At 47.2% G+C, this 16,423-nt stretch overlaps 1 protein-coding gene across 4 annotated transcripts in view; it reads left to right on the top strand.

Annotated features, from left to right (window-relative positions):
• Positions 1–16,423, top strand: part of PXN (paxillin) — a 54,854-nt gene that overhangs the window by 29,330 nt on the left and 9,101 nt on the right. For all 4 annotated transcript variants that reach the window (XM_009687485.2, XM_068910810.1, XM_068910808.1 and 1 more), the window contains 5 exons: positions 3,416–3,642; positions 4,161–4,276; positions 6,293–6,432; positions 6,812–7,013; positions 7,522–7,657. In XM_009687485.2, the coding sequence (XP_009685780.2) occupies positions 3,416–3,642; positions 4,161–4,276; positions 6,293–6,432; positions 6,812–7,013; positions 7,522–7,657 (821 nt within the window). The remainder of the gene's footprint in view (positions 1–3,415; positions 3,643–4,160; positions 4,277–6,292; positions 6,433–6,811; positions 7,014–7,521; positions 7,658–16,423) is intronic.

The following is a 16,423-nucleotide window of genomic DNA, read 5'->3' as shown; positions in this document are numbered from 1 at the left end:
GGCGAGGCCTTGGGGAAGGAACACTTCATTATCCAGGAAATCGATTGGACCTTTACTATTGCTATTTAAGGAGCAGTCTCTGTAGTGAACTAAGTCCTGGAATGTGAGGTTCTTCTCTGCGTAAGGCCCACAGGCTAGGGCTCTCAGGTCTCTGTTGTCCCTTTTGGGAGTAAAAGAGAGAGCAATGGACCTTTTTTTCCCCTTAATAAGACTCCCTTCTTTCTCCCCTTTCCCTTATCTCACTTCACTTTTTGGTAGAGTTAAAAAGGTGTACAACTCCTAACTGGATGTAAAGTGCTTTGGGGCCTCTTGGGATGAGATGCCAAGAAGGCAAATGTTGACCTTGTTGGTTTGGTTTTGAATAATTGCCTGGAGTCTGTATCTGGACTGACAGACTCCTGCGCTGACCTCTAAGTGAGCATTTTGCCATCCGTGGTTCTGTGGGCTGCAGAGAGACTTCCCTCTTGGTGTGAGATGTTCCCCCAAGGTGGGGTGGATTAAGCAAGCACTGGGCTGCTGGGGGCTGTCCTCACCCCTGCCCCTCTCCTGGCAGCTCTGGTGCTTTTGCTGGACTCTTTGGGTGGGTGCAGCTCCCTAATCCGGCAAAACCAGGGTACTGTGGTTGCCGAGAGAGCTGGTTTAGGTGAGTGGGGCTGGAAGTAGAAGCAGGGATGGGTGCAAAAGGGGAAGGACCTTCCTTCTTCCCTGGCAGCGAGCTCAGGGGGAGCCGCGCGAGGCTCTGGGCAGGTTGGTGTGGGGAGAGTGGGCTGCAGGTTTGCAGAGCGTCTGGGACAGCGAGCACCTGAGGGGTCCTTGTGCAGCCCGTGAGCAGCACATCCTCTTCCTGTCCCGCAACGTGGGGTGTTGCAGATGTGTAACTGCTTCAGTGTGGGTGGGTATAAAGTTGAAGTGCAGTTTGAGTGAGTGATTCGTCTCTGGCCTTTTCTCCTCCCTCGGCTTCCTGTTCCTCAGCTCTGCCTTGTTTGCTCAAGTCAGGAAGGGGGAGGGTATGGGGGAAGTTAATCATTAAACTGTAATGTCTTCTCCTTAACTCCTTCACACCCTGGGAGCAGAGTGCGCCTGTGATTTCCAGACACCCCCTCCTCCTTTTGCGCTCTTGTAGGAGAAAACTGGTGAGTTTAGCCAAACTCATTTTTTTGCCGTTAGCAAAATCAGCGGATTTCTGTCTGGTTGCTCGTTCAGCAAGGAGTGCTGAGCCGAGAAGGTGACTGCTGTGGTGAGATGGTTCCCTCAGTCTGTCCTGCGGGGAGGCTTGGGGGTGGGGGATGGAAGATTGGTTTGGTTCCCCTTTGCATCCTCATGGGGATTTTTTACTTCCTAGTAGAACTTGATTTGCTGTTGTCATTGGTGGGCAGAAGCAAAAACCACTCCTTCTCTGATAGCACTTCTCTTGGAGGTTGTGTGCTCGAAACCTCCAGCCGTAGGACCTGCCTGGCTGAAGGAATTGCAGCTCTTCAGCAGTTCCCTTGAGGTATGTGCCTTTCGCTCAGGATCCGCCGGCTGGTCTTTTGCTTAAAAGGAAGATTAAAGTGATTTTTTTTCCCCAGCTGCAGAAAAGCTTGTGTACCTTCAGGGAATCTGCTTCAGGGGTGTTTTGGCCCCTGTAGGAAGATGTCTGTGTCTAAATGATTTGGAGCACCTTTTTGGCTAAATGAAAGATATGTAATGTTAATTTAACACAGTCTCTAATTTGCTAATGGCTATATTCTGTTCTCTGAGGGCAGGACTGCTTTTTTTTTTTTTTTTTTTAAATATGCTTTGGTCTGTGGAAGAGAGAATATAAAAGCAGAACCTTCCTTGCCTTGTAACGCGATAATGTTGTCCTCCATTTGACCCTTTAATATATTTTCTTGAAGGGATGCTAAGTATATTGGCTGGTGTGGTCTGCTGCGCTCAGGAAGTGGCTGTGAGCTGACAGGTGCCTGCCGCCTTAGAGGCAGCCATTAGCCTGAAGGGTTGCTCAGTTGCTATTTTGGTACCACCTGATAACTTCAGCTCTTTGTCACCCTGGCTGGAGAATACCACTGGATTGCTGTGTTTGCAGACTGAGTCTTTGGACCCAAAACCAGGGTCACATCTGCTGTGTGTGGGAGGAAGAAGGCAAATCTTGCCAATTGCTTAAAAACAGTCGGGTTGGCAGCAGAGGGCAGGGAGCTCCGGTACCAGGAAGGGGGTTTCTGAGTTGGTCTCCTCTCCTAATTCTGCTGAAGCTGCATTACTGGTCTCTGGCCGAACTCCGTATCTCTGAAGGGTCCTGCCAGGTATGTCTTGATGCTCTGGTAACGGAGAGTGCTGATGTCCCTAGCGAACTGGCTCTTCCCTAATAGCCTTTAAGAGGTGTGCACTAGAGCCTGCTGCTTCGGTGGAAAGCTGGGCATCCAGCCAGCGCGGCTTTCTTTAGAAAGTGAGTATGGTGCAGACCTGCAATAGCTCATTGGTGTTTCTACCATTGAGGGTTGCAATAGGCTCCTCATGGTGGGTTTACAGGTCAGAAGGCCCAGCAAGTTGGGATTTGCCTGTGAATCACAGCAGAGGAGCGCAGGGTTTGGAGTGGACAAAGGGTAATTGCCAGGTGGGAATCCAGAAAGGTGGGAGCGCTTTTTCTTGTCCAATGTTTGAGGGAGAGTGTTTTTTCTGCTTTGAAATTTCTGAGAGGGGCTTAGCTTGTGATGCGTGTTCCTCTGCCTGGCATGAGTGTGGGTGTTTCTAGCTGATGGAAGTTTTTTCTTCTCTTCAGGAATTTGTGAGCAGTCTCCACCCAGCAAGTTGAGAATTGTTTCCAGGAGAAGAAATTGCATTTACCTGGCAGGCTCTGAAATCTAGTTAACTGTTTGTGTAATGTACTGAGAAGGAATTTGCTTAGGAAAGTTGAAGCACATACACTTTCTCTCACGCCGATGGACCAGTCTGAAAGTTGCATGCTTCTCGTACTTGCTTAAACTCTGGAGATCTGGATCTCCTCCCGAGATCTTGTTTCCTGCAGAAAGCAGTGCCTGCGGCCACACGAAATGACTCTGTGATGATGTGGGCCCTGTAATTAGTCTGTGTCAATATCCTGTTGTGAGTCGATCTTGGAGCAGGTTTCTTCTAGGCTCCTCTTCTGCACGGCGCAGTGAGACTATAAAGGTCCTTGGATTTGGGCTATTTTCCAGTTGAGACAAAAATCTGAGATTGACACAGTTTTTCTGGCTGCTTTGTTGCCTCATGGCATTTTCTTCGTACTGGAAGTTTTATTAACCCCTTCAGACCTGGCCTGCAGTAATGTTTTACATTTAGTAGATCACCTCAGATGAAAACTCTTCCCAGATCCCTTCTGATAGGGATATTCTGAATGAGAGGAAGAAGAAAAAGCTATTGGCCAGGATTTCACCATTTTTTCTTTTCTTTCCTGCAGACGCCTTACTAGCAGACCTGGAATCTACCACTTCCCACATATCCAAACGACCAGTGTTTCTAACGGAGGAAACGCCTTACTCCTATCCAACTGGAAACCACACTTACCAGGAGATTGCTGTGCCACCTCCGGTGCCACCGCCACCTTCTAGCGAAGCCCTGAATGGCACCGTGATTGATCCCTTAGACCAGTGGCAACCCAACGCATCCAGATACGTCCACCAGCAAGTAAGTAAATGCGTGCTGGTGGAGATGGAGAAGGTGCATGCTTGTTGTGTTGATGCAGTATCTGTCAGGGAAGCAAATGAGGGGAGGAAATAGCAAGAAGTGAAGATGAGCGTGGATACAAACAGAGTAGGGAAATTGAGGAGGCCTGGAGCCTTAATAGTTAAGGAGAGGAAAGTCTCAGAACTGACTGGTCTGAGCAAATGGCAAAATATAATTTGATCACTGTTGTTCCAGCAAAAATGGTAGTGTATTGGGATTAGCGTTAGTCATCTGTCTTGTACCCTGTGGAAAGCAGACGGAGGGGGTTTCCAGCACAGATCTGCGATTCATAGGCAAATCTGAAGCAAGTGGAGAACGCTTGTTCCTGGAATAGCTCATTTGATGGAGGTTGGGGTTGGCTACGTAGCAGAATTTTTTCACTCCTGGGCTTTGACCATGTCTTATCCGTGTGTGGTTGCAATGCAATGTATGTATTTGTTTGGCATTCCCTGTTTCCAAAACAAATCTCTTTTCTACAGCCCCAGTCTCAGTCTCCTATATACAGCTCTACTGCCAAAAGCTCCAGTGCCTCCGTTCCTAGAGACGGGCTCAGCTCTCCTTCCTCCCGTGCCAGTGAAGAGGAACACGTCTACAGGTATCCTGTCCCTTTTAAGAGATAGGCCTGAATCATAACTTCAGGACTGTAACTGCTCAAGCTGTCTTCTATAACTCGAAACAAGTGTTGTGCTCCCTGTGTATGTTCTGCCCCCCTGTGTCGGTTTTGCTTTTCATGGCTCTCTGGGATTACCTCTTTTTTCAGACACTGTGATGGCTTTATACTTGCCTCACATACTGACCCAGGCCTTTTGTCTCATCAGCTGTAGAAGAGGTTAAGGATCTATCACACAGAACATGATTTGGTTCAAGCATTGTAAAGAGCATGATCCAGAAACAAATGACAAATTCACCTTCCTGTTAAGCAGCCCCAAAATAGTTCTTTAGGAGGGAGGTGGCCTTTGCATCTGTTATCTTGGGAAAGTCAGTTGCCTGTGGACTAGCAAGATGTAGAATGATTTGAATTTTCTAGTAAATTTGAATTTCTTATGATGATTTAAAAATTCCATCTCAGAACTATTGACTTGTAGATAAGTGGCGTATCCAGCTAAAATGACAAATGCAGCCCTTCTTACACTGAGAGGTTCGAAGAGTCCCACCTGCGCAGGTGGGACTCTAACCTTTCTGCTGACGTGGGGATGAGAGGAACAGACTCAGTGTTCCATCTCCGATCTCCCCATGCAGTACACTCTGCCTGGGCACCTTTTTACAGCGTGCAGACTAGTGTTTCTCTGATGTCGTGTGTTCCAGCCATGCCTAGCTCTTTCTGCTGAGCAGAAAGTTGCTTTCAACTTGAACTAATTCTGGGAGGCAGTTGTTGCAGTTTTCTGGAGGCTGAGGGCCACGTGTAATTAGTACAAAATAGAGGAGATTACAGCCCTGGGTCTGCTGGTGCAAGGGTCTGGCGCGGCCTGGTTCTGGTGCAAACTGTGGCTTGCGTGCTTGCAACAAGATGAAGTATTCCATCCTCAGGCCTCACTTGTGAACTTTGTCCTCGGTCTGAAGAGGAAGATAATAACTGGCCCTATGGAATTTCGTAGCTGTTACTCATGTTAAAAGTATCAGAGTCCTAGAGCTTGTTGCATATTAACCTTCTGAGCATAATCTGGCAGTGTGCTCAAGACAGAAGTTCTCATCTTGGATTTGGAAACTATCTTTTTTGATACAATAAGAACCATTAGAGCATTAGAAGTAATTTGTCCATTTGTAAAACTAAGAGAAAGCTATTTCTTTTCCAGTGATGAAGGGAAGACTGTTAGTACAGCGCCTGAAAATCACTGTATTGGTGCTAAGTGTTGCTGTGAAGTAGTTTGCATTTGTGTGTGGGTAAGGGTAATTACTGCTTATCATATAGGATAAGCAGTAATTACAGCCAGTGTTTTGCACACACTTACGCATAGTTAAACTTCTTTAAAGGCTTATGTCTTTAACCTTGTAGAAAATGATTTAAAATGACCTTATAAATTGATTAGAATTGCCCAAATAAAAGGGTTTGAGGACTTGAAAAGAGAGACCGTGTATGCTGTAGGAGGCTGCCACGTAACCTGCTGCTTTTGGCCATTGTTGATGGTTTGAGGTTTGTACTTTGGTTCCTTCTTTCTCCAGTCTGTGCTGGCTCTGCATTCCCCTGCTTCAGGGGAGAGGTTTTCCCTGCTTGATGTGATGTCAGCAGAAACAAGTAATTTTCTTGGATGCTGGCTAATGGTTCTTCTGCTGTTCTGTGCGTCTCGGATCGACAGCCTGTTAACTCTTTGCTACAGGGCTGTGCAACACACAGTCCTAAAATCTGAGGCCCTGCTCATTGCTGCTATTTCTTTGTAACTGACATGTGAAGATGTGACTAAGCAAACTGAAGATGCAGCTGAGCAGCAGCCGTGTTGGTAACGAGTTTCCACAGTAAGCGTCGTCTTTCCATGAGACGCAGAAGAATCGTCTTAAAAAAAAAATACAGTACACGTGTAAACTTTATGAATCTATTGTAAGCGTTCCTCCATCCTCCTGCTGTATCTTGGAGTAGAAGGGACTCCTCAGTTTCACATGCCTCTTTTATCTTTAGTTTCCCCAACAAGCAGAAGTCTGCAGAACCATCTCCCACAATGACAAGCTCCTCTCTGGGCAGCAATCTCTCAGAACTGGACAGGCTTCTCCTGGAACTGAATGCCGTTCAGCATAATCCCCCCAGTGGCTTCCCAGCAGGTAAGGAGTAGCAAGACGTTTGGTATTAGGAATCAAACTATCCGCAAAGCTAAAGTAGTAGTCTGTCTTTTTTTTCCCCTCTCCTTTCAACATCCTTACTGAAATTCCCCACCCCAATCATAGAGCCATTTAGTTTGGATGGGATCTCTTGAGTATTCTGGTCCAGCATCCTGCTTGAAGCAGGGCCACCTTCAAAGTTGACTCTAACCTGATTTCGGAGTTAAATCAGGTTACTCAGGACCTTGTCCCGTTGAGTTCTGCATATCCTCAAAGACTGACAAGGTCTCTCTGGGCAACCTATTGCTCCTGCTTCCGATTTATGTGCGTTTATGGACTTGGGGGTCTAAATGACTTTTTTTCCCCTTCCCTCTTGGTAAAGATGAAGCCAGCAGAAGCCCATCACTGCCCAGTGCAACTGGACCTCACTATGTTATCCCAGAGGGCAGCAGCTCTGTGGGAGGGAAGGCTGCTCCCCCTACAAAAGAAAAGCCAAAGCGAAACGGCGGGCGTGGGATCGAAGATGTGCGTCCCAGTGTGGAGAGCCTGCTGGATGAGCTGGAGAGCTCTGTGCCGAGTCCAGTGTGAGTAGTGTTTTGGTGACTACTCGCTTGGGTGGGGTGGGACAAGCCATTGTGGGAACAGTGACTGTAGTGTAGGGACAGATGCTGCAGGAGAGTGACAGGCAGAAGACTCGATTTGTCTGAAGGGTGGGAAATCGAGCAGGAGCATGAAGAAGCTGGTGCTCTTTTTTATCTCCTGCAGCTGTTGCTGGATGAAAAATACATAATGAGTCATATTACTAGAGGCATATTGTTCAAATTCAGATTTATAGCTGATCGCGAAAACCTACCATCTGACAAAATGAATGTTTGGTCATAGTCCATTCCTTAATGGATGATGTTTGCGTATGCTCATGCTAGACTTGGCAGAGAGACAAGGCCTGTTCGTGTTGCAGAAGCTGGGCCTGGGGGAGGGCTGGCCGTGGTGGTCAGTGCTGCTGAAACGCCCTGCGCTGTGCTTGTTCTGAGGGGGCAGTGGTACTGCCAATTCTCAGGGACTCTGCTCAAACGCACTCTTTTCTCTTGCCAGCCCGGCAATCACTGTGAGCCAAGGTGAGGTGAGCAGCCCCCAGCGGGTCACTGCCAGTCAGCAGCAGACCCGTATATCTGCCTCTTCAGCTACGCGAGAACTGGATGAACTGATGGCGTCCCTCTCCGACTTTAAGGTGCGCTCTCGTGATAAACTTAACACCTCATCTTGGCCCTCTGCGCCCCCAGACTCACTTACCTGTTAGTCCCCTCTGCTGACCTTATTTGGTTTCCAGAATGCCTTCTATACCTCTCTTCCTTGCCCTGAGAAAATTTTTGTGGTGGTATTTGTGCCTTCTGAGTGCTGCTGTAGGTGTTCTTGGCTGCTATAAATTCTCATTGCTGGCCTGGAAGACGGTTCTGGGGACTGTTTTTCCTTCCATTCTGCAGTTTGTCTGTGTTTGCCAAAGATAATGAGCTTAGTTACCACTCAGTGCAGGGTGAATCATTTTGCTGTGCTGTAGCTTAGCAAGAAGTAGGGGAGCATGGGACACCTGTCTGCTCACTGACAGAGACCAGGCTCTTCTGTTCTGTTGGATGACCATCCTTCTTGCAGTGCGTTTTTACCCCTGATGTGCTTTCCCTGAGGAGAGTGCATTAGGGACTTCCAGGCACGTGGTATGAGCACTCAAGCTTTTGTATCCAAAAGCAGGGAACTTCAGAGGCTGCAATCTTAAAACAGTATCTCTTATTCAAATCGAAATGGGATTAACGTCCGAGCTTCTTGTGGGGGAGGAAGATGGCAAATACCATTCAGAATCTTGTTTGGAAATCCAATTGCTATATTGGATAAGAACTGCTACTGCTGCTTCAGTCACCAGTAGCACACGAAAATCCCATAACAGGATAAGCTGAGGATAAATTTGCCCATGGTCATTTCTATACATTGAAATGCTTGGCTTATGTACTTGGATAACTTACAAATACAAATGTTCTTTATTCATATAGGTATGTTACCATTCTTATACTAGATGATTAACTGTGGAGCTTTTTTTTCCATGAAACTACATCTACCCACAGTGACAGCAAAATGAAAAATATTTTTTCTTCTTCCTTGTAGGTGGTTTGCTTATAGCCTTCTTGAATGAGTGATATGTTCTCTGTTGGTCATTATTAGATATGGCTTTTTTTATATACACATGCAAGTCTGCTCTAAAAGGCTTAAAAAGTCCCTAACTCTGGTTTCTCCTCATAGGGAAGATTCTCTTGATCCTCAGTGTTTCTTGCTTGTGCTGAACTCAATCTCCTCCTGTGATTTTACATAAGGCAACCAGAGCTGAACGGTGTTCTGGGAGGCAGGTAGATAGGACATTCCAAGACAACTGTGCTGTTTGTTATTACCTCTGTTGCCACCATTCATGTACCTTTGACTCGTGCTGTGCATTTCATGGAGATGATGACAATTACCAGTGTTTTGAGCAAGTGCGTGAATTCAGAACTCGGCAGTGAGCATGCCTGCTCCGCAGGACCTTACCTGCCTTGCGTTGGCAGGGATTGAATTCAGTCTGCCACTCTGGCCCATGTACATGCTTTTGTATCTAGGAAATTACTCACTGTTACCTAGGAAATTACTCACTGTTTGCTCTAGATTTCCTGTAGTTTGAGTTTAGTCATCTGCAAGTACTGACACCTTAGTGTTGCTTTTTTTTCCCTCTCCTTTATTATATTACATCCTAGGGTTGAGTGCAGGATATCCATAAGCAGCTGTTTAGTCTGGTTGAAAAAACTGAGGATTGGACTTCCACTGTTGTGAAGCTGGGGAAAGTTTCCACCTGCACTGACAGCGTCTGCCGCTGTGCTCCTTCCCCAGGCTGCGGGAGCGTGGGGCTGTGGCCTCGTGCCCTTTTTTCAGGGCTCAGCAAACAAGCTCCGGATGTGGCTGCTACTGCCAGCCTGGGCTCCTAGGTGAGCTCTTGGCACCTGAGAACCTCCTCACCCAGCACAGCTTTTCCTGGTGAGATACCAGGAGTGGGTATTTCGAAGTATGAGCGTTCAGATGCTTTGCAATCTTGGGAGAAATCATGAAACTCTTCATGCAACTCTTGATAATAAAATATACGTGACCGAGACTAGGGGCTTTCTGTAATACTGCCCTCCTTCCTGGCTTAGTTCCTGGCTGAACTCTGAGAGCAAACTGGAAACTTTGAAATACAACAAGATTTTAAGGTTTGAGCTTTATAAAAACAGCATTAGCATTTTTGCAAGGCACTGAGCTCATCTGTGGTTTAATATTCTTCCCTGAAGCACCAAGAACACAGTTTCTTGTTCGTTTCCCTTTTGTTAATATTGCCAGTGACTGTTTTTAATGGTTACTTTTCCTTTCCCTTTCCCTGTCCTCCAAATTACTTCATTTTCCCTTAAGTCCTTTTTTGAAAACTTTTTTATTTTGTCAATTTGGGCTGGCTAGTAATGTTAGCTTGTCTGTGAAAATGGATTTCTGGTCTATAGCTGTGGCAGAATGTGAGGGAGAGAAGTGGAGTCTTTTCCAGAGGTGAACGATAAAAGGCTGTCATTTGAGTGCTAGACCTATGTGTGGTTGCAAGAGAAATGGGACAGAAAACCTGAGTATTATGAGTAATTAACTGGAGGTGGAAGGCCACAGTGCAACGAGAAGTTCCAGCAGATGTGTGCTTGTGGCGTTGGTGTTTAATTTCCCTTATACCCTAAAGTAAAAGGTGCTATTACAGACTGATGCATTATCCTTTTATCATCTCTTGCTTGCTTAATGAGTTGCTCATTCCTTTTGCCTACAGAATCCATTTGACTTAGGTTATCTAGCTCATCAGTCAGCTGGCACTGAGATTACTTAATGCACTTGTTTCTTCATCCTCCGGCATTTCTGTGTAATGGTGATGCCTGGTTACTGCACAGCTTGGTGCTTGTGTTTAACTGTTCTGTTACTGTTGTGTGTTTAACCATCGCTCTCAGTTTGGAGCTACATGTTTTTAATAGGCTGGAAATAGTCACCTTTGAGCAAGATGACTGTTTTGCCTTGAAAATGACTGACTTCATTTTAGAAAATTTGGAAACTCTGAATAAATGTGAACCACAATGTAAAGACTGGTTACGTTCATGGGTGCCTTTAGATTGGGTAAAATGCGGGGAAGGAGGGCAATACTGGGAAACGTGCTCTTCGTTTTAACTACTGAGTACACTTCCTAGTCCTTTTCACCTCTGCTGTGAGCGTGGGTTGTGCCGCGCTCCTCAAAATGAGGAGCGGCTTATGATGAAGTGCAGTCACCTACTACTCTCCGCGTTTGGCGAGCCGTCTCCCAGCAGCACGGCGGTTCCGACCTCACAAAGGTGGGCATGTGCGCGCTCCAGGCTGGTGTAGACAGGTCAGCTGAGGGGATACGTCTCTTCCATCTACTGTCAGATTTTGTGCAAGTTCTGGTTAATTTTATTCTTTTGCTCGTTGCAAGTACCCAGAAAGGTAGGTAAAGGCTGAGATATTGTGCGTGGGCTTAGGAAAGTTTTGTGCCCTGCTGCCTTAGAACATGAGCACCCAACATCTCGAGGCTGCTTTGAAAAATGCAACCGAGAATCATAGCAGGTCTTGGGAGCTGGAGGATTTGGAAATCCTTTGTGGATAGGTTTTTAAAACTTGGAGGGTTCAGCATTGGTTGCAGCTCAGCCTTCTGCGTGCACTTGCCCAAGCCACTGTTCTGTCTTTCTCTTTTTAAGAAGAAGGAGTAATGCCAGTTTGTCTCCTAGAGTTCAGCCAGGAACCGCTGATAACGGTGGAAGGAGGACCCACGATCTTTGTTTTTGAAAGACCCTACAAGTCAATAAGAACTGAAAACTTGGTATCAGTCACTGATCTTGTCAGAGTGTATTATAGATCAAAATTAATACTAGTTTTGTTGCAATGTAAAGGTGGAGTCCTCAGCCTAATCTGGCCATCTAAGCAAAGCTTACAAAGGCACAGAGTGGCAGAGTCCTTGAGATTCAGTGTGTGTCAGATTTGAGGTGAGACTAATGATTTGAGCAGAACAAAGCCCGCGTTATCTGCTCCTGCTGTGAATGCCCTGAAGCCTTGTTTTCATTGCCATGAACTCAGCCAACAGGAGCACTTTATTAGTGTATCAAGAACAAAATGTCATGGTTTGTTCTATTCACGGGTTTCTTTTTTTCAGCTGTGAAATGTGTGTGTGACGCAGAGTAAGTTGTTAATGTGACTTTTACTCACAGTCTAGACATGCCTGGGTTTGTAGGTGGCTTCCTGACAGCCACTGCACGCCCTCATCACAGCTGCAGGTGAACATGTGAGCTGTCACTTAGATGGAGGGCACAGGAAAAGAATCTCGATGGCTGTGTAACTTTGTCTCTCTTGATCTCATGCAAAGATCAGCACAATGCCATGCAGGTTTTGCTCTCTGGCATCCTATTTTCCTTACTTACCCTTGAAAGTAAGGTTTTGGATCAACATGGCTCTTTGGTTTGAAGGTCATAGTTGTTCTAAGGCTTAATTCCTTAGGTGTGTTTTTTTTTTTTCTTTTTCTTACCTCTGTCTTTATCTTTTTCTTTCCTTATTCTTTCTGTCTCCTCTTTGCAGACTAGTTCCACTATGTCTCTGATTTCTGAACCCTCCCTAGAACTGGTTCCCAATTCAACAAATGCAGACTCCAACAACACTTCTCACAGTTTGACAGTGCTGTCCCAGGCTAAACACCCCTCTGCAGGTCACAGTGGGGACTTGGCAGTAACATCATCTGCCCCCTCGGCAGCGCTCCGCATCGAAGAAGGCGGTAACAGTGTAGTTCTGCCTCCCCCAGGACCTCCTGCCGCTCCTCCACGTGTGCCCTCTTTGCTGCAAACGGGCCCTGTGCCCCCACCACGGGTCTCCTCCAGTTCTGCTGTTCGTGGGGAGCAGATGACATTCTTGGTTAGGCCGAGCAGAAAGCCTGACCCTTTGAGAAAGGCTTCTCAGGCTGTGCCAGCTTCCAGTGTGGAGCCCCTCTCTAGACCCACTAATGTGGAGGCGCAGGGCCTAGAATATGACTTGATGGTAGAGACTGAAAAGAAGGAGCAGAGAATAGAGCCCAAAATCTCAAGCGTCCCAGTTTCAAATGCTGGAGTAAATGGTCAAGGGAAGGGGCAGATACCTCAGGAAATGGATCAACAGGGAGCATTCAGGGATAATTCAGCCCTTCTTTTTGAGCGCACAAGTGTGGAAACAGCTTTAGATGAGCTGTGGGCCCTGCAGCTGTCTGAGCATGTGCCGTGCATGGTACATGCAAAGAATGACAGTGTCTTGAATCCTGTGTATGAGCCTTCTGTTGTGGCCCAGGATCGGTGGGATGTTTTCCCAGACACTAAAAACCAGTTAGGCTTTGTAGCGCAGCAAGGGCAGGAGCTAGAAGCTGAAGTACCACAGGAAATCAAGGTAGATGTCTGTTCTGATCTGGCCAAGAAAAGGCAGGGCAGAGAGAGAACTCCCAAGAAGGCAGGTACTAACATCAATAAAGCCGGAGAACAAGAAAATGAGCAATTCGGAAGCTCTGCAGTTCCAGAGACTCCTGAAAACGTTTGGAAAGCCGAATGGGATCTGCTGTATGTCTCCAAGCCACCCAGTGAGAGGATTTCTGCATCAGGCCAGGCAGGCACTGAGTGAATGTAGGAGTAGGACAAGTCCTAGCTAGGACTGTCCTGATAGTGCGCTAACATTTTGTGTGTGTGGTGTGAGTGCACCCGGAGCTCATCCACTCTTAACAGCATGTGGTTTTGAGCAATGTTACTGACAGCTGCATGTTGTAAAGGTCTGAAATCCTTTACTTTATCTTGTGGTCTCTTCTGCATGTTGGCCAGCAGCAGAGAACGTGGCAGACCTTAAGGGCTGTCCTGTGAAACGAACTTGTATTCCTTAACTGGCCTCCATAGAGGCCTCTGAAAAATGAAAGGGCTGCTTCACACCTGGCTCGGGATGGCAGTTCCTCTGCTCTGCTTGCCTTTTTAGGTATTGGTGCGGGAGCTGTTACTGTTCCTTCCAGCACTAGCAGTACTCTTTGTACACGAGACATCTCTGACCAAGAGTCTTATGCCTGTAAAGGGCAAATGCAGAGAGGCTATTGTATATCCCTGTTATGCTGAGGTTTCTTTAAAGCACTGTGGAGTGATCTTGCTGCACCTCATATCTTGGCTTCCTGCTGGTTACTTCCTTTTCTAGATAGTTATTTTTGGCTGCTGTGATTATCCTTACAGGGTTTTTCCTTGCACTGAGTCACTGTTCTGGGCTGTGCCAAGAGGAATTTTGGCATTGTGGAGTACATGTCATCGCTCCTCCAGCTCACAGTTGTCACTAATGGTTTGAGTGTGTGCTGTTGCATCTTGGGCTTGCTCTTGCGTTGCTCTTCTCTGCTGATACTATTACCTTTGTCATTTAGATTAAGTCTGTAATCAAGAGGACAAAAGAGACCGGGAATGTGCATCCAATGTATCGTGACCTCTCTCCAAGGCGTAAACTAGGTCCTGCCATATTTCACAAGACTGAGTCCCAGGATCGCTTGATTGAAGAGCTGCAGGACAGACTGGGCATCACTAAGCAGGAACAGGAAGAGTGGAAAAGCCAGGATGACTGGCTGACAGAGGGGGTCGTTATCACTGCTAGACCCCAGAGGGAGGATCAGAATGGAGGACAGCAAGTGGAGAAGGTAGAGAGCAGGGACATGGGCTGGGAAATTCCAGCACGTCCCTCTATCCAGATAGCATTGCATGGGGATGCAGATGAAGTTTCTGAGTGCGCTAAGCAACATGAAGCGAAGATGTAACTCTTTCTACTTGCCCTTGTCTGATCTGAAAGCGAGCCAGCTCTCGGGTCTCGAGTTCTTGTTGTGTAGGAATTGGAGTGATGTCAGAGGATGGTGGTGACGGTATCTGTTTGTGCAATCTGCTATCGCATATCAAACGTTCACATGGGATTTATTTTAAAACTATAGTGGGAGGCCTGTCAGTAGAGACATGCTTTGTTTTCCCCAGTACTGTGGCTGTGCATGAGGTTTTGGGTATAAGATGATGTTCTTCCTTAAGCCACATGGAGACGCAAGTTTTCTAGTTGTCTTCTCTGTGAGACTGCTTTTTTTGTTGCGTTTTTCCTCTCAGATAAAGATGCTGAATAACAACCAGTGGCCTCTTTTTACCCACTTCTGGTTGGCTGTAGCAGTGAGGTTGGCCTGCTTTCCTATTTGTGCTTTGATGCAAAATGAAGGAGGTTCAGAAAAGGAAGACGGGAGAGCACCAGGCAGCAAAGATTGTGTCATTGTCTGGTCTGGGATGCCAGCCTTCCTGCTGCAGGAAGTGCTTGTTGGTTCCTCTTTGACTGTCTTCACCTTTCTTCTTCCTCCGTGTCTTTCTAGGTGGTCTTTCCGCCAGAATCCCCGCTCCCCCCGAGGAGGACGGTCTCTGTTGCAGTCTCTCCCCCACTCCAGCCTTCTAAAGAAGCTGCAAAGACAGTCCCTGCTAATGCTGCTCCCTCTTGTGTCCTTGGCCCTGCACCTCTCCTTCCACTCCCGCCTCAGCCTTCCCAGGTGTCATCTACCCCAGCAACTAGTCCAGTCTCCTCCTCTTTCGGCTTGGCTCCTCAGCCTCTGTTCCAGAGGGGAACTTATGATGATGATCATGAACTTTCTGCTGTGGGCACCCCTCCTCCTCCTGAAGATCCTAGGCACTCCTGTTCTCCCCAGACCTGGATCCCTAGCACCAAGACAGTCGTTTCTGTTGGCTGTCAGACTGAAGATGTCCCGTTCTTCCCACAGGTGCAGGCAGGCTTCCCTTTCTTATTCTCCTTGTTTAACAGTGTCTTCCAGTCTAACCACTGCTCCCAGCTTGATAGTTCAGTAGATGTAATTTTGGGTGAAGGCTGGTACTGAACTGCTTGATGGAAGAGCGAAGCCATTCACAATACCAAATCAATACCAGCTGTCCCTGATAGCTCTGAAAAGTACATGTCACTGCAGTAATCTGCTATTGTGTGTGGTTCCTGTTTGTCCTGCAGATCACTGTGCAGCAGGGACCTTGTAGGCTCTGTTTCTCTCTGAGCCAAAGGAGTTAGCTCTGATGCACAGTCCTCAATTCTCCCTACCACAGTCTCTTTTGGGGGGGAGGGGAGCGTGTGTGGAGAAAAAGATGGCAAAAGTCTCAAAAATTGGCCAAATCAGCAATCCTTCCTGTGTTTGACCGTTTAGACAGGTGTCTATTATGAGAGTGGATTTTGGGGGAGGAGCTGATGGGCTGTGCTGCGCAGTGTTGTTTGTACAGGCAGGTCTCAATGGTGAGGAAGGAAACGTGTTTGCATCTTGAACTGTTGTCCTTTGCAGGTGACCTCTGCTCCTCCCCTTGTCCGCAGTGCCACTCTGCAGGCTGCTCATGCACCCCTGGGTCCCCTCACCCCTGAGAAGGCAGGACTTCCTCTCTGTTTCCTCTCTGCATGGTGTGCTCTTCTGGGGGCTAAGTGTGACACGGATGCTACTGGGAGCCGCTCCTGGAGCGTGGTGAATGTAGCTGGTGTCTTACAGTGCATGGTTTGCTGCTCATAGAAGAACTCATAGCTGAATTGGAAAGATGGCAGATCTTGTGGGTGAGGGTGGGAATTTGAAGGACCTTTGCATGATGAGTCTATGTGGATGCTCTGCTGGTTGTTCCCTGCGAATGGCAGGCATTGCGTGCAGGAGACTGAAACAGCCACTTCTAGATGGGGACTCATCTGTGAGCTCTTGAAAAAGCTGGACCACTAGGCTAGGGTAGAAGTCATAGCGTCCAGAGATGGTTGTGCCTGCACTGGGGTTAGCTGCGGCTTGCAGGAACGTGTGATCCCACAGGCAAAGGTGAAGTGCTCTGTTCCTACATGTTCAATTCATCCCATCTCCTCTCTCTCCAAATAGTAGTTATCATATGTCTGCCTGCCTGCC

This window comes from Struthio camelus, chromosome 17 (genome assembly GCF_040807025.1).
Source record: "Struthio camelus isolate bStrCam1 chromosome 17, bStrCam1.hap1, whole genome shotgun sequence".
Taxonomy (NCBI): domain Eukaryota; kingdom Metazoa; phylum Chordata; class Aves; order Struthioniformes; family Struthionidae; genus Struthio; species Struthio camelus.
Note: the sequence above shows the minus strand (reverse complement) of the source record. Positions and strands in the feature narration are given on the sequence as shown.